Raw genomic sequence first — 27,997 nt, 5'->3', positions numbered from 1 at the left:
TATCAGTAATTAAGGATTCTCAGTAAAAAGAGCACAGCTTGGGAAAGCAGGTTGTCTTCTGGGTAAACAATAGGTTCGTATGTTTTAGAATAACGGTATTTTAAAAATATTTGTTTTGTTTGATTTTCGTTGTCTCTAGTGATAGTATAAGCTTTCAGTTTCTAGGGTATTTATACATTAATGGGGCATCTCATTCAGTTTGACTAGATCTTATAAAATAAAATACATAGTCACAAACACAAATGAAAAGCCCTTGGAAGTGTTAATTACAGGTCTTGAATTACACTCAGCCACAGGCAACTGACTCTGGTTTTGACGCTAATCACGAAGCCTTACAACAAATGAATGAAGACACCTTTTGTATGACCATCATTAGAAATTTGTAAATATGAGAGAATACACAAATCAACTAATCCAAGTACATACCACATCCCCTGAAAATATGGTCACACAAAGCTTACCTTTTCTAGTGCTGTTAAAAGAAAAAAGTGAATTCTTTTCTACAGTATAGACCAAGAAACAGTTTACAGTGAGCATTTGTTCCACACTGATCCTTGCATTTCACATCAGCTGGAAATACATATTCTTTAGTGTAAAATAGTTTAATCAGTATCAGCATTATGCTTAGAAAGGTAAAACAATAAATTTATGACATTTACAAATCAAGATAGAATACACTAAGAATGTTTACAAAATAAATGTGATAAACATTAATGTAAGGCTCAAATGTGAGCTTATTCAATGCATACCTGCACGCTGGCTGCTACAACTGGAGACCCTGAGGCAGAAGACGGTCTGTGTGGAGTTGACAATTGTTTAGTAGCACCCTGTGTTCCACTTCCTGCTCCCCCAGACAGACTAGTCCTACTAGCTCCACTTGAGTTAAGGTTACTGCCTCTGCTGGCAGGTACATTCATTCCAACTCCACCCAGATTATTTTTACCAACAGTTCCAGAAGGAGAAGAGTTTGGTAATTTTGAAGAAGCCTGAGGGTTTTTTGCAGGCTGAAGGCCTGAGGTGCGATTAGAGGACAGCAAATTCACTGTAGGAGACTGCCTGCTGATATTTACACCACCGGCCTGTTTATGAAGGGAGTTGTTGCTGGAGTGACTACTCTGGGAAACTAGTGCACTTGAACTGGAAGAACTGGGTGTTGTTGCAGGCCTGGGGGATGAGGTGGACTTGGATGAAAATTTAGGTGATGCATTGGGCTTCGGTGTCACAGAGGGCTTAGATGAAGTGGGCTTGGGAGAGGCAGCAGGTTTGGGAGAGACAGCCATGGAGAAGGGAGGTTTGAAACCCTGGGAAGAAGCTTGTGACACCATAGCCTTAGCTAAATAGTTACTAGAGGTAGAGGTGCTGGATGTTGTCCGAGAAACCAGTGGGTGAGACACTTGAGAGCCACTTCCGGATGAGGGATTAGACAAAGGCAGGCGATACACTACAGATTTATCTTGAGCCTTGATGACTGGTGATGAGCAAGAGAGTTTGGGATTACTACTCAATTTCACCACAGGATTGGTCTGCGATTTACTAATAGTTGCTTGTAAGGGAGATACGTATTTCTGTTGTACAGCTGAATGCTGGTGCACCTTTGTCACTTGTGATGTTGAGGAAGTACCACCTTGAGCCTCAGCAGATGATACCAAGATATCCTTGGTTCTTTGAGAGGAGGTGGAAATAGCTGCTTGAGTCTTAGAGGAAGAAATGTGAGTCTGAGAAGAGGAGGAAGCAGCTTGGATCTGACTTGACCTCTGTAGTCCTTGTTGAAGTAGTTTGGCTGGCAAAGGCTCTAAGGAAACCTTGGGATTTTGAATTGAAGATCCAGCAATAAGGCCTGAAGAGATACCAGTGTGAACTAAGTCCTGGGGTTTCTTTGGTACTGGCCCTGTGTGACCAGCAATAAGACTTGATGAATGGGATGTTTGACTGGGCTCTACTTTCTTTGAAGTTGCCAGAGGCAACTTACTCATAATGCTTGCTAGTTTCTCCTCCCTCAGCCCAGGGCGAGGTCTGGATGTTGGTGTGTCTATGGTAGACCCAAGAGGTGATCCCTTGGCACCATTATTGATAACTGCCAGAGCATCAGAAACAGAGTCCAGTGAGGGTGGGTGGAAAGAGAGGTCTTCATCCAGCGAGTCATCCAAGCAGATCGTCTCCGGAGCTGCTGTGCAGCTAGAGCTAGCTGGGGTGCACACAGCTACACTTGAACTCAGTACAGAAGCACAACCTGAATTGACTGAAGACATACAGGTTTTCTGTTCTTTTTTTGGACTGGAGTCCTGAAAATGAAGGGATAAGAAACATCAGGTTTAATAGTCTTTCTGAAATTGATTTAAGGTGATCTTTAGTGTAATACTTTCATTCAGTAAATTCAGACAAACCACAGATCTACTACTGAAATTTTCATATTAAGATACTTATGATACCTAGGTGCTGGAACCCCATGTGCTAATTCAATATTTGGATTTAAAAATCTAGCGTTGTTGCTCCACATAACTGAAAGTGTCCAACACAGTGAAGAACAACTAGTATTATGAAGAATAGGGTAGCTAATCTGATCACTTAGTAAAACTGCTACTGAATTCAGACAACACCTGGTCACGTCAGATGAGGACCTCTATACTATGGTATCCTTCCAACCGTACTGGTTTCCAGTGTTGCCAAGTTTAACACATACTGAAAACACACAAAGCACACATTCAAAAATGTGAAACATCACTGGAACTAGTACCTTTTCATAGTCAATTTTCAAAAAACTAATACAGATTAAAGTAGCAAAGCTATACAGAGGTATTTTATACTACATTCTTGAAAGTAATCCACCACCAAGTCAATAAGCACTGCCTGACAAACCTTCTGCAAGAATTTTTCAGGATCAGAGGCAGAAACAGGTTGTATCAAATGGTCACATTGGACCATTAACTGGATATTCAGACATCTTAATAGGCTCTTACCTTCACTTTGGGTTTAGGGGCCAGAATCACCTTCTTCTTTGCCCTAAAACAGAAGGGATAAAATGTGCATCAAGACTAAAAAAAAAAGAAAATTACTGACATTTTAAGTGTTACCCTGATTACACCCCAATGAACTAGAATGATGGCTACAGGAGTCCAGCTTTAATAATAAGACGTCCTTGAAATGGAACATGGTTTAAAATATAGGGGGGAAGGAAAAATAACACACTATCAGTTCATTTTTCTGATCATGCATCCCTATGTAAATAGTTGCAAAGTCAACTGAATTGATGATATAACCTGACATATAGATCAGGGTCTATCCAGAGAGCTGGTTTTATTTTTCTGATTTAGAAGAACTTCAAAATTATCAATTAATTTCAGCCTCTTAATATTATGAGTTTGTCTACTTAGTGCAGCTTAGTCTATACTGAAGTCTTCTAGAATAGCAATATAATTTCACTTTTTACATTGACATTTTTGTCCCTGAGGAGAATGCTTCCTATTCTCATTTATTTCAAACCAGATAAAAACAGTTGTTTCTTTCCCCCACAAAAGTGGTTTGTTGCTTATCAACTATTAAAACAGTTGTATCTGATTTGTTTGTTGCAAGAAGTAATTTAGCAAACTGTCAGATTTTCTTCTGCAAGTATGCAAACTGCAGTTATGCAAGTAAGGACAGTATTAAGGCTCATTAGTTATCGGCTTCAACTTATAGGTTCAGCATTTCACACTTTATTTCTTCGAGGGTAATCAGCAGATTTACATCTTGTAGGCAATTCTTGATCCTTTCCTAAGCAACTAGAAATACACCTGGTTAAAAAAAGACTTTACTGTAGGTGGACCATGACTCAGTTTTGATGTTATGTAGAAAAATACCCTATGCTAATCACATTTATCACAAAAGTTGCAACTGGGGTTTTATTTAAAGTTGTAGCAATTTATTTGAATCCTGTCTGAATATGGACAGCTCCTGAGAGGCACACAGTGTTGTCTGAAAATAAAGAAGATAAAATCCCAATAAGATACACAGACTTCTGTGATTAGGGATATTTTTGAGGAAAAGAAAAAAGCAGGAAGTACTGCAGTCCAAGTTCAGTTTAATAGGCTGAATGTCAAAAACTAGGCAGTGTGTAATGCTTTGAGTAAAAGGTATTAATTCAAGCATTAATACCCCTGGAGTTATCTAGACACTTTTCAAGTGAGTTAAAATTTAATGCCACAAGAACGTTACAGTTATATGCCTAAATTAGAGGCATTAAAGAAGATTATAAGTATCTTCAAACAAATCCCAAAGTACCTCCCTTTCCTTCCCTCTGTCTAAAATAGGTAGCAGGAAGATGAGAAAAGATGCTCTGCACAACCTAAAGATCTTGTAAAGCATGTTGTCCCTGTTATACTCACGGAGCAGAAGTGAGGTGATTGTGAACACTTCGGCTTTCTTTAAAAAGCATCCTAAAAGAGTGGTGAGAAAAGAAACATGAAATTATTCTACAAAGACAAACAGCATAGGACCACTAAATATCCAAATATCCTTTGGTTTTCAGAACCAGCCTTTGATTATCTGTCCCCAAGGGAACTAATGATTACTTTGCCATGCTGTCATGGTATAGGTCTTGGCATCCATGAACAGAAGATCTAAAAAATTGTAATAATTTGCATTTATGCTCAAAATACCTCAGTAAATGACCAAGCAAAAATCAACACAAGAGAATATTACTTCCTTCAACAGGACAGAAGAAATACACTTCGAATGCTCTCTCCTCAAAGATGAATGAAATAGTTAAAATATAAAATAAAAGATTATTGTAAACTCTTCATCCAACACAATGATCCCTAGGCTTGGATTTGTAGTTATTAATCTCTTGTGGGGTTTTTTAAAAGCACAGAAGATAAAAGGCCAAACACAGTAGCCAAGCTTGCTTCTAGCTTTCTTCAGTACTTTTAGTACTGAAAAAACTTTAGTAAAAGGTTTTGAAATTTTAATAAAATAAAAACTTTAGGCTATTTTGTATCACTTCTCTAACTCTAGTTACACTGGACTTACACATACATATTACTACAGAGCCAAGGAATGGCAGGAGCCAGTGTGACCAATCTCAAAACTTGCCATGCTTTTATTCAATGTTTTCAGCTCCTTACTTGCCAAGTCGAAAGTGAAAATTATTGCTGACCTGTATCTACCCTACAGTTTACTATTCAAATGCAGCTATGAATAGACAGTGAAAACTTGGGTCATCTTCCTTGTTTCCAGATAGGCAAACTAGGACAGACAACATTTTCTTACAGCACTGCCATCACATTGACACTGACCACATCATGAACAGCTGTCTAAACAAGTGCTTTTCACCACTGATAATACAGCCTGCAGAGCTACAATAATTACAAAATATCTGAGTAACCAAAAATCTCATGCCATCTGGTAAGAAAACACTGATCCTCTCACTACAGTTCAGTGCCTTACTTCTCAGATTCTATTTCCAGCTCCATGTTCACATTTTCTTCACCACACTAACCTCCAAATCTGTATTGCATTGTTCCATCAGAGACTACTGAACGCCTATGAAGAACATCATGGAGCAAAATCAATATTCCTCATTAAATGTTTAATGTGCCACCTCCCAACCTATACAGCTTCTCCAGAGTATTTCCCTTCCCACCTCCTTCTTGGTGCTTTATCCATTCCTTAATCTTTTCAGTTTGGAAATGAAAATTCAAAATTAATCACAGGCCCCAGTAATTTGTAGCATCAGCCTTCAAGATTAAAAACAAAATTTTAAGTACTAGAGAAGTACAGAAATCAGACATACAAAGAAAATACAGGGTAGTATATGAGGTCCCTTGCACCTTTAACAATCCTTTGATTCTGTTATTTCCAGTTATGATCAATACCTTACCTCTTCATTCCTTATGAAGTTACAAGAAACATTAAATACAATTAACTTTGAAAGTGCAAGAAATTTTTCTTTTAAGCTTCACCCAGAAAGTTCTGGTACCATACACTATTCTGATTAGTAAGAATTCCTTAAAAATACATGGTCAGTAGATCAGTTTAAGCATTAAATACCTAATTTTTTTCCCCAAGTTTATATAGGTCCTTCTCACTTGAGGCCACATATAAAAACGAAAAAATTATAAGCCTTCAGCATAATCCCTAACATAACATCCCAACAAAATGAGCATTCAGAATACAAATTATGTGCTGTATTAGGAATTACCACTACCAGACTCCAAGAAATACTTTATTTTCCTCTTTCTATGCAAACCTGTTTGCCTACAAATTACATTACACCACTTCCTTAACAGAAGGCAGGAAAGTGCCACCCAGTAGATACAGGACAATTTGTAAATCATTATGGTACTAAAACCACCCCATTAGTAAATTAAATCTTGCTGGTTGACAGGAAGTTATGATCTGTCACCTGTTGGGGTTTGTTTGGTCTGTTGGTGGTTTTGGGGGGCACTTTGGTTTTTTGTTTAGTTTTTGTCTTTTGTTGTTGAAGCCAATTTTATGGATAGTTTAAAAGCTCAGAAAAATTTTCAGTGGACTTATCAAATGGAAAGGAGAGAACTGTATGTTTTATGGCTTTCCAATACAAAATTTTAACATGCTTCACTTCTATATATTTTTGAATCACCTCATACTATCTCTTGACTATTTCTCCACTATCATCAGTGATCTGTCTTATCTTCCATTCTTAAACTAAACTGGGATTCTCTGTCTCATCTAATTCAATAAAATCTCCATAACAGACAACATCTCAGTCATTAGCATACTTACACAAAAAACTAAAAAATTGGACAAAAATAAGTCAGCTGTATGCCAGGAAGTATAAAACTTCATTTGTTTGTTTTGTTACTATTTGACCAGATATTTCTACACTGACTGATCTCAGAAATATCTAGTACAGTTATTTTTACAGCTTGATATAGATTTGATTAAACTAAAATTCAGGTATTCATGAGCAAGGTGAGTAGTTGTATCATTTAGCTTTTACAATCAGGTTGAGGCTTAATGAAATTATCTTTTGCAGTGGTTGCTAAAGAGAGAAAGAACTCAGGCCAAACCATACTTGCTCCTCTTTCACTCCAAACCATTAGAAATCGCTGCCAAACCTGTGTTTCAAAGCAGTTTACTATTGCTCCCATTTTATTTCTCCCTCTCTTATGTATGGTTGTTTCTTCTTACATCTGTAAGAAGCAAGTATAGAAGCTGGTGTATTTTTAACTACTGTAAAACAGGGCATCCCAAGTGCAAACAAGAAATAGACAGCAAAAACCTTAAGTCTGTTGTGAACACTGCTATTGAAATTCTAGCTTGTAATTTTAAAGCCTGTGTGAGCAGTCTGATAATGCAGTGTTCCAACATACAGGCAAAACTGATTTCTAGATCATTATCACTTCCTCTATCACATAAAGAACTTTCCAAGCTGTTACCCTCCCACCTCATACTTCTCCTGAAATGAAGCATCATGCTTCATGCTGTGTTAGAAGTGGCAGCAAATTCAGTCTCTAGGAGATGATAAAAGCAAATAGCTGTCCAAGGAAAACAGAGGGTTTTTTCAGTATCAGGCTTAAAAACACAACAGAAAATTAATTTTAGAAAAATATTTGCTCTTCTAAACTATTCCAGCTTCATAAACACACGCCTAAGTTCCAACCAATATCAATAGTACATGGTTGAGTAAAATGTAAGACAATAAAGAGGAACCAGAGAAATAATTTACACCAAAATGACTAGATATCCAAAGCAGTTATCTCACCTTGCCTGCATCCAGCCTTTAGGCCAAAGTGGTTTCACTTCTGTTTCCATGAAGGTTTTGAGGTAATCTTCAGCAGACTGACTTCTATTTGGCTCTAGCTCGTAACATCCCAGCTTGATCTTGACAAGATTACACAACAGAGACCTGCAAAAAGAAGCAAAAGAAATACATTTTGAAAGACACAAAGTCCTTTCAAAAGCTCAGCAGAAAAATGTTAAGAAATTGAAGCTGTCTACTGATAGTTGTAGGAAGTGCTCAGTTCCAGGTGTTTTTTGGAAGTTTATACTGCACAAACCATTGCTACTACAAACTGGTATACTGTACCATTGTCACTTTTCCATTTCCAACAGACTCTTACTCTTATTTTCATCCTATCATTTTGTAATTTGTTTTACATTTTCTTTGTGGTTTTCTCACAGTTGGAACATCTCCTTTCACTCTGCTCATAGTGACCTCTGATTTGTCTGAAAGGAAGTGAAATCCATTCTACACTGAGTACTTCTACAGAGGATTCTTTCTGACAGGGATTTTGTCTTTTGTTCTTAAAAATATAAAAGTGCACAATTAAGTAACATCATCCTTACAGAGTCTCTTGAACAAAAAAAGCAACAGATTTAAGTATCTCCCTCCCCTCCAGTTCAGTCCAAGCTATACTGCTTGTACATATTTCATTAAGCTTTCTTCCCTATTGTCTTCATATACTTAAAAGACTTGTTGAGGGAAGTCCACCAGCCCCTTTTAGTAATACATACATATATATACACACACACTTGTACTAAAATTATCTTAGATCTTTCATGAGAAATTACTAATTTAGAAAGATGTGCTTGCTTAAAAGTCTAGATTATTTAAGTAATAGTCATCTCAGTTTTCAGAAAAATCTGTTCTAGGAAACCAAACTCTAGTATCGGATCACTTCAGTAAGAATCTGTGCTACTGTCCAGAGATAAAGAACTTGTGTTCAGAGGGAACAGAAGGGGTTAAGATGATTTCATTGTTCTAGTTGTTGCTGGACTGGGAGGCTTGCCAAAATCCTTATCAACAGTTTTGATGGTCTGTCCTCCTATGGCAGAAATCTCTAGTGCTTGTTGGTGTTTTGTAATTTATTCCTAGAAAGGTGGGAAGCAGTTATAACACTGCTTACACACCTGTTCTTTACCTAAAGAGGCTCAAAGTCCTGGAGTCAGAAAATTATCATCTATTTGGATAAAGCAAAAAAACAAGCAGTGAAACTGGAAAGGGCTGGACACAGGATGATTTTCCTTTCGAGTTAAAGATGAAGATGTTTTACCATTACAGAATTCCAGTTTGCCTATTTAACACCAACAGCCTTCAAAACTTCTCCAAGGTGTACTTCTGGGAAAAATTATTTATTCAACTGTATCATGTAATGTCATCCTCTTGGAGATCACTTTATAAAGTTAGTGAAAATTCTTGGTGGAAAAGGTAGTTTTGTCTTACCTCACTGTGTCATCCCAGTGAAACTTCTTTCTGGGTCCAACAACCCTCTTTCCAGGTTTCTCGTCATCATCTTCCTCTGATCCATTTTTCTCTCGTTCATCTTCTGCTTGCAACCTACAGTTGGAACAATTATTTTCTTCAGAATTATACTACACAGACAAAATATGTAATTGAAAAATGATTGTCATTCTAGGTGTTGGGGGAAAAAATAACCCGCAGAGGACCTGTTTAAGATTTTTTGCCATACTTCCTTATTAGATAAACAGTTTTATCTCCCTCACCCCAATGCCTTATGGGTCTCAGCCAAGTGAAAAGGACACACTGTACAGGTGCTTTCACTGATGAGCTTCAAGCAATGTCTCTACTGGGAAGTGGCAGGATACTTATTAAACTATTAATACCGCTCCGAGTCTAAAATTAGTTAACTATAATCCAAACAATAACAATGAACAAGGACAAAGTATATCAGTAATCTCAACACACTATACTCCTCCATTAATCCACCATTTTAGGAATTAACCAGTTATCTTTCAGATTATTTTTTCTATCAAGACCTATCTCACTCAGTTTATGGAATTTCTCTCTGATGTCTGACAATAATACTTACAGAAAATTAAGTATTTTGTACAATTAAAAAAAAGATACCCTTAAACTGGAGCTGAGTGATTTTCTGAGCTAAGGAAGTAACAACATGGATACAAACTTCCAGCTGGGTTCTAAATAGGCTTGTACAGCCTCCAGAATAACCTACTTGGCATTCTTGGCTTGATTGCGGGCCTGACAGTCCTCTTGATACTTGCATAACTGCTCAGGCATGACATTACTGACAGCCAGTTTCAGCTTCTGCAATGGCTCTCTCAAGCGGTCATCCTGTGAAAAGAGGAGTACCAAAATAATCCCATTAGATGTAAAATAAAGAGCATTTCAAATAGTCTCATGAAAATTTCTGGATCACTCCCAAGGTAACATTCCCAGTACTATTTATGGACTGGGACAGACATTTCTACATGGCACTTGAATCCTGTTAGGTGCAACAGCATTATATAAATGCATGCAAGTCTTGAGATCAGAAACAACAAAGCACAGTCACAAATAAATGTGTCATGAACATTCTAAGACATTATGGCATGCTCTCTTTAAATAATGATTTTAAATTAAAATAGGGAAGGGAAAAAAACTTAAGGGGGAAAAAGTGAAATAAACTGACCAATCAATATCTCACCACTTACAAATAAATAGCCTATTAATCAGGTTTCCAAAAATTGTGGTATAAAAACATCCTAGATAATGAATACAGTATGAGTATGTATTATATTATCCAAGTAGTGGATTGTTATTACATGCAATTTATGTACCTGAAAAGTAAGGACTATGTATTTAAAACATTAATAAAAATATTAGAAATTTCAAACATTAAGGTAAAATATTATACACTTTGCTACATGTTTTAAATTCACTTTCTACATCTTCTGACTTTACATTATTAATTTTAATTGCTTATTGAAAAGAACTAGAATATTCTTTTATGTTTACCTGCCTAGAAATAGTGTTTGAATCTGTTTGCCTTATTAGCAAGCACTGAGATCTCTACATTCACCTTCAGATCCTCTGCAAGACTTAGCCCTGGATTTTATCTAAAGAATCTGGTCAGGGTAGTTTAGATCACAGATAACTTTTCTATTCAACAGGAAAACAATCTTCAAAAGCAAAATAACTAAAAATGGCATACAAAGTATTTGCAAGACCTAGCCACAAAAGGAAATTTGAACAAATAATACAGGCTGGATCATCTACTATCCATGTAGCCTTCCTTCTTTCTTGACACAAAAGTGAAAACAAAAGTATGAATTTTTAGCCTATCATAATCATTATTACTGTGGCTTTCTAATTCTGCTGCTTTGATATGTACCCTGTGACTACAGTAATACTTAATGATGACAGCAGAAACATTCCTTAATAGCCTGTATCCAGCTTTCAAGATGAAAGCACTTCATTCTCAAACAAAGACTCTGAAATACTTAAAATACTTGTTCCTAACGTAGTGACAATATCACCTATATGGAAAGAAGCTTTTAAACTTATCTAGCAACTGATACAAAATATTTTTCTTGATTTGAGGCTGTGTGGCTACTGCTCTACTCTGCTGCAGTCCTCCTTGCTGTCACATAATTGACTCCTGCTGGAGCTCCTCTCCCCATCATTACCTGGACATTGAGGTGTAACTTCTTCAGGCGCTTTATCAGCGTGTCCTTATTGCACGGCACGAAAGCCTCCAGGTGTGAGTACACTCCATTGCGGATGGCAGGATTCACCTCCTGTAACTGCAGCTCAATACTGACAAACAAACAGGAGACACTCAGAGGCACACTCCAAGGTAAAGATGACATCTGAACAAAAACCTAAGGAAGCTTTAGAAACATAGCATATTCTGTCTATGCATACGAAAAATAGCAGCTTGGGATACTTTCAGATAAGCTTTTTTAGAAAAGGAAGAAGTCCTAATCAATGGCAAGAAACCATTCATGTATGTACTTGTCCAGCAATGTTGAACACTCATTCAAATTAATTTACACCCACCACTGTGAATCAAAATTGATACATTTTGACTGTTATAGTCCTCTAAAGATTACTCTTATTTCTTAGAATATCAACATAGAACCTCCTATATTAAACCTTAATTGAAGATTACAAAGAAAAAAATCTGGTGTTTGCCCTCATGAAAGCTGAGATCCTTTGAGTACCAGAAGTGGGAGACAGGAGTAAATAAAGGCAATTTTGTTGAATTTTACACATGAAGTCAAGGACCAGGGTACTACAAAACATTCTACACTGGATAAAGACAGACAAACATGACAGGAATTGTATGCATATATAATTCTCTTCAGCTAATAACTAGCTTAGACTGATCTACCTTCATTGACTTCTATGGGATTTGTTGGAACAACCTCAATAATACTTCCTCTTCTGTATTTTTCCTTTCACCCCCTTTCCAAAATGGGGAAGGTTCTACAGATAAGCACTTACTCCAGAAGAATATTATTCATGTCTTGTGTGAAAAACTTCTTCCTGCCTTCTTCATCAAACATCTTGGCAGCCTGGAAATACAATTAAAGAAAAGCATTCAAGTTCATAGAGCATTTTGAACCAACAGTCTTTGTATGTTTACTTTCACAGCCACATCATACTCTTATTTCCCAGAAAATGTTACTTGGAAAAAAAATAAAGAAAACCAAGCTATTCTCAGCTGCTTAGAAAAAAACTGATGATTATTATTGTTATACTCAAATATACACACCTTGCTCTAGGGCAGACAATCATTCTGTTTAGGATCTGCCTGGATCACTGATGTAAACACATTCATCTTTTGAATAACCATTAAGATAATGGTAGATGCTTTATCACCATCACCACCACCAACATTCTAGTATCTCTGTTTTAAAAAGAGAAGCATTGTTTGACAGATCAAGAAGGCAAGAGCATTAACTAACACATTTCTACTCCATCTTTTTCTACCTGTTATGTGCTTCATCCAGTTACATCTTTCCAGCTTTCTTAGAGCTCTCTCAAACCTTTGCTGCAATTTCTACAATGGGATTATAGGTACTAGAGGAATGCCTCATCACTCTTTTCTGCTGCTGTCTAGCATTCTTGCCATCTTTAGACTGTATCTTTAGTATTTTTGCCTGGTATTTTTGTTCTTTTTCTCAGAAATTTTTATTGATCTCCCAGCAATTCCCATGCAGAATCCTTTTATTTTTGTTCTTATCACCTAGATCTCTTCTTTTTTTTTTTTTTTTCCCCACAAGGAATGACAGTTTATAGGACAAAGCCAATTCCCTGTACCATTCCACAAAAATCAGTAAGAACCTTTCTCTAGTGTACATCTACTCTAGAGAAATTTAGAAGTCAATAAAAAAAGAGTCCTTAAAAAAACCCAAAGAATGGTGACTTGCAATTACATACCTAAAAATGACAAATAAGTCCAGGTGTTAACATAATTCATTTATTACTATTAAATACTTACTGTTCTTGCTCTTATAACTGACCCATCAAAATTTGAAAGAAAACTTTTCTAAAAATCGTGAACTCTACCTCTCTTCCTGTGTGAACTGCACAGAAAAAGAGTGTGACACTGTCTAAGCCATAAGATAGGCCATTGTCTGAATGCTTTATCGCTTCAGTCATGAACACTGATATTGGAGTTAAAAGTTCCTGCAAGCATTGCATTCCACCCATTGTTTTCTACCATAAATACAGCTGCTGAGGGAATGCTACTACCTGTTTAAGAACACTGAAGCATTTGTCCTGCTAAAAAAATTAGAACAATTATAGATGCTTGCAAGTGATAGGGTACCAAAAAGACAAGTCAGAAAGTCTTAAAACTAGTGCCATTATGACTAATTAACACAAGGATTAGAGTCATCATCTGGTCTATATAAAGCAGAAAGAAAAAGCTTTAATATTTTGGTCCCAGGTAGACCTTGAAAGGCAATTTCAGCATTATATTATTATGCTGAATAGCATTGCTGGCTTTTAAAGAGAGCAACACTGGCAGATTCATAAACTTCATCACTATTACTAACTATGGTTGGGTTTTATTTCCAGAGTGATTATCTTGACAGTGACCTTCAAAATAGAGAAAAACCCCTTTTATTTACTTTCCTTCTCATATACAATAATGCCTTCTGTCATGGTAGTACAGAATAACCCACTCAGGGAACTAGAACACATCCATCTATCAAAGGAAGTTGGGAAGTTTTTATTGCCTTTAGTCAGTGGCTTTCTAATCTTACTTTTTTAATCTTGATATACTATATCCATCCATAGAGCATAGGCTTCTTCCTACAGCTTTACAAACTTTTCTTTGTGCTAAAGAGATCTAAAGCTGTGAGAGTCTGGTAAATATTTAACAAGATTCTTTCATTTTTAGTGCTTTTTAGAAGATGTCTGATTGCAATTTAGAGAAGGTATGGAAGTAGCAATCTTTAAGACAACATACAGTCTAGTGATTCTCCAAGTATAAACTTCTCTGCTTAGCCAGGAAGCTTTCAGAAGACACTGTCAAAAATAGAAGAGTTCCCAAATGGTCTAGAGGAAGGTATCCCTGCCCACAGCAGGGGGATTGGAGAGGATGATCTTAAAGGGCCCTTCCAACACAAAGCACTTTATGATTCTATGAGGAGTTATGTTTTCCAAGAGCCACTGAATTAAAGATGCCTCCCCACTGGTTTGGGATTGTTATACAGAGAAGCAATGTCAAAAAACTTGGGGTAGGTCACTAACGCTTCATGAATTTTGACCTAATCGATTTCTGCACTTTTGCTAGAAGCTTATTGTTGATTCATAGCAAAATTAACCTGCATACTGAAAGGCAGACAGAAGCTCCTTCACTTCAGTAAATATTAATTCCTTGGCTGTATTTAGCTTGGTATGTTTAAAAGTAAGAAAACTAGAAGACACTTCTACAGTTAAGAGCAAAGCAAGCTCAGCAATTGTTTAAATTATTTTCTTTTTGTCCAAAAAAGGAAGTAAGTTTTGAAAAAGCAGTTAACTACGAGTAAAGAAAAGCTACACTTCATACTAAATAAGGAAAAGCTGCACTTTATTCTAAGTAGGGAAAAGCTTTAATATCATAATCTTAACAAGCAACAGATTTATTCTCAACTTAGGATAACATCCATAACGGAAACAAGGAATATGTAATACCTTAATAGCTCTGATCCCTTTCAATAACTTACTGGAATATTTATAACTTGTTAACTTAACATCTTTCATCCAATTTTTGAGGATCTCAGATTCCATTCTAACCTTCCAGAAGAACAAGTTCAGTTTTGTGGTTGGTTGGTTTTTGTCTTGTAGTTTGGTGGTGGTTTCTGGTTTTGGTGGATTTTTTCACTTGGGTTTTTTTTGTTTGGTTTTTTTTTTGTTTGTTTGTTTTTCTTTTTTTGTTTGTTTTTTTTTTGTTTTTTTTTAACTGGCAAGTTAAAGTCAAAAAACCAATACATGGATTTTTAAGCTGCAGTCATATTTCAGGTAACCTCCTCCAAAGTAAGAAAACACCCATTCAATTTCATAATTCATGTTAAAATAACACTGATATTTCCATTATGGAGAAAAACCCATAAATAAATGAACATTACAAGTTACTGTACACAGAAGATTTAGAAAACCCTGCTTCCACTGTGAAAGAAACACTGCTAAAATAATTGATCTGCATAATTTCTGTCCGTTTTCATCTGAATATAAACACAGCCTTTAAGATTGCCATTAACATCAATTCTTCATTTCTAAAGTTTCAGCCAGCAATTCAAAGATGACACTCAAGGTCCTAATTGTTCTTCCTTGTTCTCTCAGGTTCTTGAATGTAATCCACTACCAGTGAATTCATACTTACTGTTCGAAGGTCTCCAATGCGTTTTTCAAGTAGCATAGGCAGACCTTCTGGGAGGGCAGGCACCTGCTTGGGTGTCATGACCTGAGAGGTGTAGGTTGCCTGAGTGACATTTCCATTCTCTCCTGACAGTTCAGACCCTGGGCTGCCATCAGAAGTGCCATCAAGCAACTTGTCAAAGTCAATATCTCCCAGCATCTCCAGGGCACTTTCAGTTTCTTGCAGGAGCTCAGGTTCATTTGTGCTACCAAAAATGGAGAGGACAGGATCATTGATCCTAAGATTCAAGTCAGAGATATCATTTCCTGCACTGAGAGAGGAGGAAGGAATTTTACTAGGGGTAGAGGTTGCAACAGTCACTGGAGGTTTTGGACTAGGTTCCTTCTTCCTCATGGCTTCCTTCTCTTTTTGAAATTTACGGATCATGGCAGCCAGAGAGAGTGAATCTTTATATAATTTCTTTTTCTTCTTCTCAGACTTGTGTGAATTTAAGGCCATTACTCTGTAGAGGAAAGAAATCTTCCGTTAGCATGTGACTTTTGAGGCCTTAGTAACCTTTAACAACACACCTCAAAGATTAGTACAATTAAAATTTATCAGGGGGAAGAAGCAAGTACTTCCTGCTTGCATCTTCAGACCATTTTATCAATTACCGTAAACCTTAGGCAGTCGTGGTTACACGTTCTCCAACTGATTTGTTACATTTTATACACATTAAGGCAAAGGTTATTTCATTTTGACTTCTCAATTTAATTATGGAGAAGTTGGGACAAGTGTTAAGACTCACAGCAGATTTACAATACTAAAATACTTAAATTTGCCTCTCAAGACTGCTTAATGGTGACAGGGTGCCTGCACAGCATATACATTAAAATTCTTTTCATTGTTAAAAAAATTTAAATGCAGGCTCAAAATCTGTATTTTACTTAGTTTAAACTGAGAATTTTCTACTAATTTGTCACCTTGATGAAAAATGAGGTCAATAAGTTTTCAATATTCAATGTGAATATTCACAGTGAGACAGCCTCCATCCTCTGAACAATAGTTTTCTAGTAGCCACCTAATCTAGTCCCACACTCTTAATCTTTCTATGCTAGCCTCAGAATTCAGTACAAGGTCAGTAAGAAATATGTAGAATAATTAAACTGTATTTACAGCCTTACAGATGGGAAACAGCGATAATAAGAACATTATTTTTCATTAGAAGATGCAATTCCTAGTGCTAGTTTAGATGTTGGATAAGACAATAATGCTTTATGCTATTCATAATACTCAAAATTTATTTTCTGTGATTTGTCTTTCCTTAGTATTCCTTGTTCAAAGTTTCAGGGGATAAAAATTTAGTCTGTAGGACTGAGTCATACAAAAGTCCCATACAAATTCTGGAACAAAATCTGTAAGCTATTAATTACAGTACAAAAGCACAATATTCAAAAGAGCTGTAATGATCTTGCTATTGCACACAACCTCAAAGCCAAGCCTCAAATATAATTCAAGAGTTCTTACCAAGAAAAAGAAACCTACCCCAACTGCTTAGGAACTTTCATTTTCCGAGGCTTCTTCTCCTTTTCTGTCCCTTCATCTTTTCGCTTGCGTTTCTTCATTCCACGATCTTCACTTTCTTTCAACTTTGCTATCTAGAAAAGGGAACAAATCAAGGACAATGATTCTTCCACCCTAAAATGCTTCTACAGCAAGAAACATTCAGTTTTCTTTACTCTTTCCAATTCAGGGCCAGGAAAAACACCTCAATGTGTGTAAAGGCAAATGGTATCATGGATTCCCAGCAGCAACTGAAGTTACTGACAAGTGTTAATCATGAATTGTTTTCAAACAGTTAGGAAATTTAGAGTTTTCAGTAAGAGAAATAGTCTAAGGTACATGCACACTGCTGCCCAGCCAGTATGGCCAATGGCTACCTTGGAAGATGGAATTCCTGCACCTTCTTGGGCTACCAAAGTTTCACTGCTGACAGTGAAGCTACCCACTATGAAACATCTTTGCTGCTCAATACAGACCACCTGCCTCCCCTCCCCTGCTGATCCTTATATTATCTGAGAGTGCAGGGCAGGGAAACAGAAAGCCTTCAGATTGTACAAGCATTAGCCAGCAACAAGAAACTTCTGTAGTTATCAACATCATTTTAGTCACAAATCTAAACCATAACATCATACAGGCTGCTAGAAAGAACATTATCTGCATCCCAGTGAGAGTCAATACAAGAACCTTAAAATTAAGAGTTATAGAGCAGGAAAGGACACCAGGAAGAACTAAGTTCTCAGAAACGGCATGCAACTTGTGCATGCCATAGTGCAATTATGTTTGCATTGACTGTAACTTGTCGAAGTTTATAGAATAGCATGCTGTTTGGAAAAATTGTCTATATAATTTTAATATAGCTATTCTTATCAACTGAGTTTATTTTAACAGGTATTTTGATTTAAAATATGATTGGTTTAAAATTCTCACAATTAGGAACAATTTCAAATCACGAAAACTTTTGCAAAATCATTAAGAGCAATACTGATGAGTTTAAGGTCTCATCTTGTATAATAAAATTCTTAGAGAATTACAAAATCATCTGTCAGTTCAAGATAGGTGGACACAACTTGTCAGGCTGCCTAAACAGATGCTTAGTCTTACAAGACTGGACAGCCTGCAGACATTCTGAGTTAGTTACTGAATGTTAGTTCATGAACCACAAAACAGAAGATGCAATAAAACAGTACCATGCATTATTCTGCTTTTGGACTCTATATCTGAGCCATTCTAAGTGTATGAAATATTTCAAATGTCCACCTAGCTTCTATTTCTGTATAAAAGCCTTAATTAAAATCACTCACTTTAGGTGGTCTATGCTTTTTGTCTTCTGCAAAGTCTTCATCCTCTGATTCAGATGCCTGGCGAAACTGCAGCGTGCCAGTGTTGATATAAAACCCTCCATATTTGGTTGTTAGGGATGCAGGAACCAATTCATCATACTGGGTAGGAAAAGGAAGAAGAACTTATTAGCATTTCTTAATAAACTAAACATGTATTTCATTCACCAGTCCCTATACATAAAAATATATATACCAATTTGCAGCACAGCTTGCTAGAATAGAAACAGAATAGCAATTCTATAGAAAATTAACTCGCTGAAGCACAGAACATTAATATTACAGAGTATCCTTTCAACAAAATGCCCTTTTTTTTAAACAAAAAGGCAGCATTACAGCATTAAAACCTACTGCTTTCTCAAGGCAACTTGACCACAGTGCCCTGCTCAAAACGCTACTTCTTTTAAAAAGTTCTGAAATTTGCTTTCATAAAAATTCTATCACAGACATGACAAACTTAATCCACAGTGTCTGCAACCTTATTTCCAATTTTAGATGTTTAATACAACATTGCCTCTTAAACAAATATCACAATACCAGGACTTTCTTCATTTGAAGGCAAACATTCTCACTTTGTTCAGACAATTTTAGAACTACAAGATGTTTCAAACTCTATCAATAGTTTATTTTGAAAAGTACTCAGTATTTATGAAGAAATTTCCAAGTTAGCATTATAAAGCTGAATCTCAAAAATATTGGAATCCAAAGACATAGAAAAAGTGGTCAATAATCAGTATAGAGGATGACAATATGCATTGTATTATTACATACAACCTCCTTGCCATATAAAATATACTGAAGATAAAATGGTTTAAGAACTGAAAAGTCTAGGCTACCAGAGACTTTTAGATAGGAAGAGGAGTTATTAAGGAAAGTAAAACAGTAAATATGTACTTCAACAAGGAAGCTGAGAAAAGAGCCTGAACTGGAGGCCTACCCAGGGATTTAATCTGAGTAAGTAGTTAGAAACATCCCTGACTCATCACCTTTTATCTTCCTAGAACAGAGAACTTCACGAGCAGTACAAAAAGACAAAATGGGAAAAAAATGGTGACAGCATTTATAAAGTACCCTGAGATGATTTGAAATGCTAGTGCAAGAAAGTGAGAGAATCTATTAACTGAACAAAATGAAAGTGAAGTGGCTTAATAGTGGACTTGTCATTCATCTTAGAAGACCAGAGTACCATGCAAAATAAAATAGAAAGCGAAGGTTGTAGAAGAATTTCAGAAAACTCATGCTTTTTCCACAGCTCTCAGAACCAACTTCATTAGGTGCAAGGAAAATAAAAGTAAGGAAATTATTATCCACAGTGCATAACAGACACAACAGACATTTCCCATTTGAGCTGACAGGGTGTGAACTGAATTCGCATGGGTGGGGCTGTAAAGGATCAAAACTGAAGAACCCAGTAGTTGCCAGGTTAGAAGGAAAAAGCAGTCAGTCAAAGCTGGTACTATTATCATAGGAAGCAAAAGCCAACACAGAAAAGACTGAGATGCAGACCAGTACAGGAAGGCCTCGGTAACACACAAGTAAGGATTAAAGACAGTCCACAAATGAGGAATCATGAATCACATGAATCACAGCAAATTAGCTGAATTATCAACCTGCTGTGTGGCACACATCCACTGGAACAAGGCAACAAGAAAGGCAGAATTAAATTAATATACAGAGTGAATGTGTTCCATAACAGTCAACAGACAAGTCAGATCAGCAAGATGTGGATGTAATAACTAAGCAGTTGAGGCTTCAACAGATTCTGTTAAGGACTATGAATTTAGTCAGATCTTCAAAGACCTTTCTGATATTCAGTTCTTCTTAACCCTTGAGTAAGACTACTTTTCTTTACCAAAATCTGTTTTAGTCCTGAACCTACTGAACAAGGTATAACTTTTAATTCAATGTTGTATTTTAGACATAGGGGTCTGCAGACTTCAGTGTAGCTAGTACACCCCCCTTTGAGCTAAGCTTACTATTTTCTAGTGCCCTAACTAAACAGAAAATGAGTATGCTTAAGGTATTAGTAAAAGAGATTAGGCATAATTTTGAAGTGCTTCCAGAACTCTCAGTTAAAGGAAACATGGCTCTTGCAAATTCTAAACCTTCTTTCAAATTGTTTTCAAGACCTTTGCTTTAAACTATTTTTTCTGTGTATGAAATCGCACAATTTATTTTACAAACAAAAATAAGTTTAAAGCCCTTTACAGTGTTCTGCTCTTCCTTACACATTTCAAGGGTGAATCAAAAAATCTCAGACATACCAAGAGACAGGGCTTGACTGACTCCTGTGAGCACAGGTTTGTTCTAAGACTGATTATGGAATAATCATGTAGGTAACAAAATAAGACTGACAGACTGTCTGACCATCTAAAAAGCAGGTTCATATGTAAGTTATTTTAAGCTATTGTCCTTGAGCTAAATTACTACACTTTTAGTGCCATTAATCTAATTAAATGCTTTGGTATGAAAAAAATTAGTTCCTTAACAAGTAAGTTAACTGGTTTCAACTTCATCACTATACCAAGAACAGTGAATTTTTATGGATTATACCAATTTAGTTCTTAAATCCAGACCCACAGCAGTATATTATATTAATACTGTCTACTCCTGAGTCACACATTTTGACCACAATCCTCAGATATTCTACTATGATCCTTCTCCTCATTCACCTCCCTTCCCACACAATAACCTCCAAAGGTACACAAATGAAAAAGTTTTTAAAGACTTCTGTACTAAGTCTTGGAAATGAGATTTAGTGCAAACATGTCTAAATGGTTTAACAAAAGCAGCTTGTTATTATTTGTTGTGTAACAGATAATACTCAGCTAAAACATAAGCAGGGATAATTTTTGTACCTTGCTTAGTTTCTTTTTGAGGTAGGTCTAACCAGCATGGGGTAGAAGGAACTGTTTAGTTGGTATTGATCATCAGTAGCCCACTGAATAAAGGCCAAACTACTGAAATTATGTCAAATACTGTTCCTTCAGTGAAATGGACTAAATATCTACACAGCTCACTACACACTTCAGATACTTCAAAAAGAGAGTTGCTTGATCTCTGTGCTTCTTCAAGATGCAAAGAACTGAAATGTACTCTTTGGCTTTGCCATCCTTTAAGGCTAAGTTTTCAAAATAACCCACATAATTATCTTTCCAAATTGCAGTATAACAGAACCTACACGGAAATCTTGGACAAGGTTAAGGGGAATCAATGCATTGCTTTGCTAATCCAAGGAGACATCATAAAGCAAGCACAAAGAGCTTTCCTGTGATAAAGAAGATTTCTTTTCCAAAATGCACAGGTAAGTTGGCAGGTTGGCTTGTTTTTCTTTTAACCCTGGGGAAAAGGACAGTCAGCAGAGCACAGATGAAAAGAGCATAAGAGATTATAAAAGATATAATACTTGGCCCAGGGTAGTCTCATAGAAGAATCTTAGTTTAGTAGTCAGGATATCATAAGCCATCAGCCCACTGAAGCACCTTGAGAGAAGTACCAACACACATCTATTCTCCTGTTTTGTTCCCATCTCGCCCAACACCTTTTATACCTTTCTACCAGCCACCAGAGCTAGGCTATTGGTTTAAGTGACCTTCACTTCACAGAGATTACATTCTTATCACCTTGAAAACTTTTTAGCTGAAGTTATAAAATGTATGACCAGTCATGTGATCACTTATCTGTACAACTCAATTCTTTCAGAGCTTGAGCTCTGACCTGACCCACAATGAAAATCTAGTTCAGTGTTAATAATTATGTAATGTATTACTTAATCTTTCCAGGTTTAACGTTACAGAACTACTAGAAGATTCTGCAGAAAAATACTTATACTTTCATTTTCCCCTCATTTAACATGAAGAGCAGATTTTCCATATATGACACTTAAGACAAATGCTCTTAGCAAAGATCTTTCATGCTGGCATGTTATAAACCTCCCTTTGCATGACATTAGTAATCATATTGTTTGTGTATTTTTTGGGAAACACTTAGGTTCATTGTACTGCCTAAACAAATTAATCTTCTCAAAGAATAGCTGATCCTAGGCCATGATCTACCCCTCTAGTAGCTCAGATTACTTTGAAAAGTGATTCTATGCTCTTCAAAAAATTAAATTGAGCAAAATATAGGATGTTGCTACAACCATTATTATTATTTCCTTCTTCTACAAATTTAAAGAGTAGTACTACATAGGCCAGATACAAGTCTCAGGTGTTTTCAAGAACCTATGCAGGTGCTAAATATTTAGTTTATTCAGTTTATTCTTATTCTCTCCTAAAGAAGGGTATGCCTTTTTTGCAGAAGAAGCACAAAAACATTACTATTGCTTTAACAAACAAACAAACGTGTTCTGCAAATTCAACTACCTTTGTTCCTCTAGCCATTTTGGTTCTTGTATCTGCTTAGCTCTTGCATCTGTATCTATTGGTTTGATACTCCACGTTATACTTCGACTTATTTTGGAGTGAGGAAGATAAAAAATGAAGAATCTACAAATTTAAACTTGTCTTTGTACTCACTTGAATGCATAGGCTATGTCAGGGGCCAGCTGTCAGGCATCCCCTGAAGACACGCAGGAAGCGTGCACGACGCATTATTAAAGGTGACACGGTGTGCTCGGCTAAGTGAGCACTATTCCCCAAACACACAACTTCCAAGCCTGGGCAAAGTGACAATGAACAAGGAAGACAGTACTAATATAAATACACCAATCCAGAGCCAATGAAACAGCTGGCAAGTCAACCTCTTAAAAATAGAAGCTTTAATGCACCCTCATGTATTCAGTGTGGATGAGGTTTGGAACTGAGGTCTGCAAAGGCAGCCTTTTCCAGATGAAAAATGCCAGTGTTCAACTTCTCTCAATACACCATGAAAATATTTTTAATAATGGATCCTATGGAGTGTTCCTCTGTAAAAGCCTCTAACATTCTCAGGTTGATAACTTGATTGCTTTGTTAGGCTTTTCTTAAGAGACGGTCATCTTTTTAAAACAACAACACTCCTTTCCATAGATAGCACAAAAACTCTTTAGAGTAGGAATGAGAGAACAGTACCAAGTTGGCCTGGAACTACATCTGGCCCAGAATCTCACAAAAATGGTAAGATTTCCATTAACACACTGAACTGCCATTCCCTGAAGAGATACTATCCTTGCTAGGAAAAAGTTTCTTAGCTATTCAAGAGTTTTGTCCAAGATAATATTACTGATAACCCATCAGCTTCAGGTTTTAGAGGCAAGCCAAGGTAGGAGAAAACAGGATATTAAATCTAGCATACCTTTAAGTCTGGAGAATACAATAGGAGGACAAATTTATCCTGTAAACATGTGAAAACTGTATTTCATGACACAGAATTTTTGCAGAGACCAAGTCCTTAAATTATGGAAAGTATTCTACAGGACGCAGATAGAAACAGAGCAATGCTTTTAACAGTGTGTCCAGAATTACTAAAACAAACACAAAATCTTTGAAAGGTTTTCTTTAAAGATGATCTAAGCTCTTGAGGCAAGATGTAGCTAAAGAAAAAGTAAGATCTTCCTTTTAGCTGAAGTACCTGTTTTGGAGAAAATTTCCATGTATGAGAAACCATTGATATGCTGGTATTCTTTAGTGACCAGCACAGGACTTTTACGTCAGTGTTTGTAAGGCTACTATGGAACTATGAATATAACAGACTAGATCAAATATTTACACAGGGCCTGGGTGTCTGAAGAACTGAACTGCCTGCTTCCCACTGCTCTTGGCGTTCACATTTAGCTTCAATTCCTGCCAGTATGGGTACCTAGTATCACTGCTTCAAAAAAACGCTGCTTATAGATTTGTAGGTCAACACTTCTTTTTCTACATTCATCTACTTGAAATAAAGGAAGTTTTTGGTTTGGATATCCAAGCCTTGTTACCTTCAAATAAGAGAAAACAGCATACATTTTCATTAACTCCATGTATTACTTTAAATTCCCTCTTCTGCATTGCATAACAGAAAACCCAGAAAGCACTGTGTTTCCTTGCAGTCTCTACCTATATAAAGCTTACATTGACAGGAAAGTATTCAACCAACCAAATAATCAGAGGTCATCACAAGAGCAAGTAATCAGTCGCATCTGGGTGGACATTTATGTGTGTGCAGAAAAAATAGACTGGGTGAAAAATTCTACAGGAATTCCACTCCATAAAGAATGCAGTTCTGGGCAGCTTACACTACAGCAAAACCTATTTTCAACATCAAAGCATGGAAACACTGACTAGGGGCAGCTTTCTCTGCAGGTTATAGATATTTTGTATAGGTCCATTAAGATGAGCGAAGATTAGGACTTGCCACCAGGCTAACCCCTATAGAGCAGTTAGAAACAATAGTAAGCTGGTTGTGATTTACTCTTTTACTGGAATTATCACAATCCACTGACTACAGTCAAAATGCTCAACCCAAGAACAGCTGCTCACATAGATTACCTGCATGCCTGCGAATGCATTTACCTCAGTTTTTAAAAGGAAAGTATCTCTAAAGCTATGGAATAAATCTATTTCAGTGCCAAAGAGCTCAGTATTTCTTTCACAATTGCGACATAAAAAAGGACTAAAATTCTGAGAAAGCTTTCAAAATTTTTTTTCAAGCTAATCCTGGAGCAATTCAAGAAGCACTCATTCACTTTTCAAGTGCTTGTGCTCAGGATATTACACCTTTTTATGTGTAAGAAAGTGTATCTTCTAAGAAGTAGTCCAGGGCCTGGCTCTAACACATCTCAGGGTACATGGCAATTTTATAGCTGGCCATACAGAAGATGAGCAAGCCAGACACGTAGATTTTCTTTCTGAACACTTCTCTTGTATACAAGGCAGAATGATGGAATTAGAGGTTTTGTTGAACTTCAACTCCTACATTACAGAACCCTTAAGCTCTACAACAATGTGGATTGCAGCTGGCCCACTATATATTTTTCTTCTTTTCTATATTAAAACAGGGATAAAAGCAAAATAAAGATGGTCTCTCACTAGTCCGTATTTGTAACACAGACACAAGGCATAATGATTTGTTGAGGAGAGCCATCTTTAGAGAATACACCCTTACTCCCCAATGGCTTCTACAGCTAGGACACGATGCAACCATCTGGTTGTCCAACAACTGCCTTTTGTACATTTTGCAAGGACTCTGGCAAGAGATAGAAGTAAATGCTCCTGCAAATCTACCAGATCTGCTGCTGGAACACCACCAGTGTGGAAAGAGGCACAGTATGCTAAGTATTAATACAGCAGACTTGTTCTTTGATGGAGACCTGTGCTATGAGTATTGCCAGTGCTCCAAATCTCCTAACAGATCTGTGATAGGTCACAGCAAATCCAGGAAAACCTAGCTAGAACTTGGGTTGGGTATCATAACATTTTAAAAGTAAAGATGATGAATTAAGCAACAGTGAGAAACCAGATAAACCTATAGGCTCAAGTGGTTTCTCAGCAGAAATGAAGCACATTTGTTCCTACCAAGCTGGAGACCAGAATCTGATCTCTGGAAAAGACATATGAAGGCTTAGATCCAAAAATTGTTCCAGCAGCAAAACCAGAAGTTGTGAGATAATGATAGAACAGTTCAATATTGGCAGGTTCAAGTTTCTAGACAAAGAAAAATGACAAACTAATATAAGTTACAGTAAGCACCTTACAGCAAGCTCTCTCTCCACAAAACTTCAGTCCTGCTTCAAAAACTACCAATGCACACAGATAAGCTCAGCCTGCTATGCACTGTGGTTTACTGCTCAGCTTCTGCTGAAAAGGGTATCAGCTCTGCAGACACTTTCTGTGCACCTCACACAGGTCACAGGACCACTCATTACAACAATGACATGTTTAAAACTTCACAGCTCTTTACTGTAAAGTTTTAGAATTTAAATAAAATCTTGATATAATGTATGCCAAGGAATGCACTTATGTGGTTTTCTTACTCTTTTCTTGTAACTCCTTTTCATAATCTTTCCTCTCCCACTCAGAATTCTAGCCCACTCCTTCTCACAGCAGATCACTGCTGTTTTGTCCAGTGTCGCTCAGCACTGGAAGAAATTGAAGGCTGGCAAGTGACAGCTCTTTTCTTTTTTTTTTTTTACTTGACTAAACTGTACACATACTTCTGACATTTAATAAGGAAGAATTATAGGAGGTTTCTGAGCTTTTAGATAATCCACTTTTTTCTCAGGCTTTTTTCCCATTTTCATAATTTCATGTATCACCTCCAAGATATCTTCAAATGCCCTCTTATAAACCTTCTCATATCTCTAATACTGCCTGCACCAAACTAATACCTTTTTCTTATACCTCAAGATGTACTTTCATTTCTAAAAGATATTCTAAGTAAGCAGTAATACTCTGCTGTTTAACCTGTTTTATCTCAAATGTTTCAGACATATTCAATGTTTAGAATAACCATCCTATTTTTACTGGTTTTTAAGAGGAGAATAGCTTCCTGATTTAATGTAGGAAATTTAAAGCCAGTAACCCACTAATAATCCAGAAAGCTAGTACAAGAAACAAAACAAGCCAGTGTAATTTCAGTCAACAGGAAATGAAGCATACAAATAAAAATATTTTAATTTCTATAGCTGGAAAACTATTTGATCTAGGAGTAGCTTTCTTAATTCTTTGGTGCATAATATCTTGAGTAAGACTACAAATACAGTAATTCATTGGTCTCCCAAAACAGTATGCCCTTTGCATTCGCGTCAGTTATAGACAGGTACAAAGTATTTTCCCCTTACCTTTCTTCTGTAGTGGAAAGATAAAGCACTGCCTCATGATTTCTTGCTGCTGTGCTGAAGCTTACTTACCGCTTCAGAATTATCAATGAAAGGGTCCGTCTCGTCGTAGCCGTAACCTATATCGATCAGATCCTGCAGGCGATCTTTCCGATGTTTGTGGGGCTTGCCACCCTGAAGACAAAGCAAGTGTTACATCACTTAGGAAACAAGAAAGCAATGTACTGAAGCCTATAAAACATAAGGCATTGTAGGAATAGTAATTCAAGGAATTAGCAGTTCTGCTTTCTCAAATGCTTCCTTGAAGATGGTCTAGACAACTAATGAAAATTTCCACACACATGCATTCTGGCAAATGCGCCTCACCAGAATCACCCCTGAAAGGCGGTCACTAGCTACCTTTTTCTGCAAGACCAAGATCTTCCTAACATTTCCTTTGTAGAGATGTTTTCTTGTACTATGATTTTAAAGTATAGTGATTGGACTGCTAATGATAGAAGGGCTGGGATAGTTTAGAAAGTGTTGAGTTTTTCAGTATGTCACAGTGTCATTACAAATGAAAATAATAATAGCCTAGAGTTCATTAAAGTGTCTCCCTACACAAGATGGATTAATTCTCTGTAGTATATAAAAAGTTGAGTCTTAAAACATAAAATGTTACTTGAAATATTACTCAAAACCATAAGCTGCATCAAAAACTATGGATGGGTTCACTTATCTCCAGGAGACAGTAAAATTAATTTTAATCTGCAAGTATTCTTTTCATGTGGAAATTTCATTGTTAAGTCAAGTAAAGACTCACAGCCAGCTCA

At 36.6% G+C, this 27,997-nt stretch overlaps 1 protein-coding gene across 2 annotated transcripts in view; it reads right to left on the bottom strand.

Moving 5' to 3' along the window:
• The window catches only part of UBN2 (ubinuclein 2), a 44,688-nt gene that overhangs the window by 7,014 nt on the left and 9,677 nt on the right, over window positions 1–27,997 (bottom strand). For both annotated transcript variants that reach the window (XM_077783609.1, XM_077783610.1), the window contains exons 3-14: window positions 27,258–27,359; window positions 18,416–18,553; window positions 17,097–17,209; window positions 15,576–16,074; window positions 12,206–12,276; window positions 11,386–11,515; window positions 9,933–10,051; window positions 9,182–9,295; window positions 7,721–7,864; window positions 4,362–4,412; window positions 2,958–3,000; window positions 750–2,282 (exon numbers count right to left, since the gene is read on the bottom strand). In XM_077783609.1, the coding sequence (XP_077639735.1) occupies window positions 750–2,282; window positions 2,958–3,000; window positions 4,362–4,412; window positions 7,721–7,864; window positions 9,182–9,295; window positions 9,933–10,051; window positions 11,386–11,515; window positions 12,206–12,276; window positions 15,576–16,074; window positions 17,097–17,209; window positions 18,416–18,553; window positions 27,258–27,359 (3,057 nt within the window). The remainder of the gene's footprint in view (window positions 1–749; window positions 2,283–2,957; window positions 3,001–4,361; window positions 4,413–7,720; window positions 7,865–9,181; window positions 9,296–9,932; window positions 10,052–11,385; window positions 11,516–12,205; window positions 12,277–15,575; window positions 16,075–17,096; window positions 17,210–18,415; window positions 18,554–27,257; window positions 27,360–27,997) is intronic.

The sequence above is a fragment of the Lonchura striata genome, chromosome 5, assembly GCF_046129695.1.
Source record: "Lonchura striata isolate bLonStr1 chromosome 5, bLonStr1.mat, whole genome shotgun sequence".
Classification (NCBI taxonomy): Eukaryota; Metazoa; Chordata; class Aves; order Passeriformes; family Estrildidae; genus Lonchura; species Lonchura striata.
The sequence above is the reverse complement of the archived record's forward strand: the minus strand, read 5'-3'. Positions and strand labels throughout refer to the sequence as shown.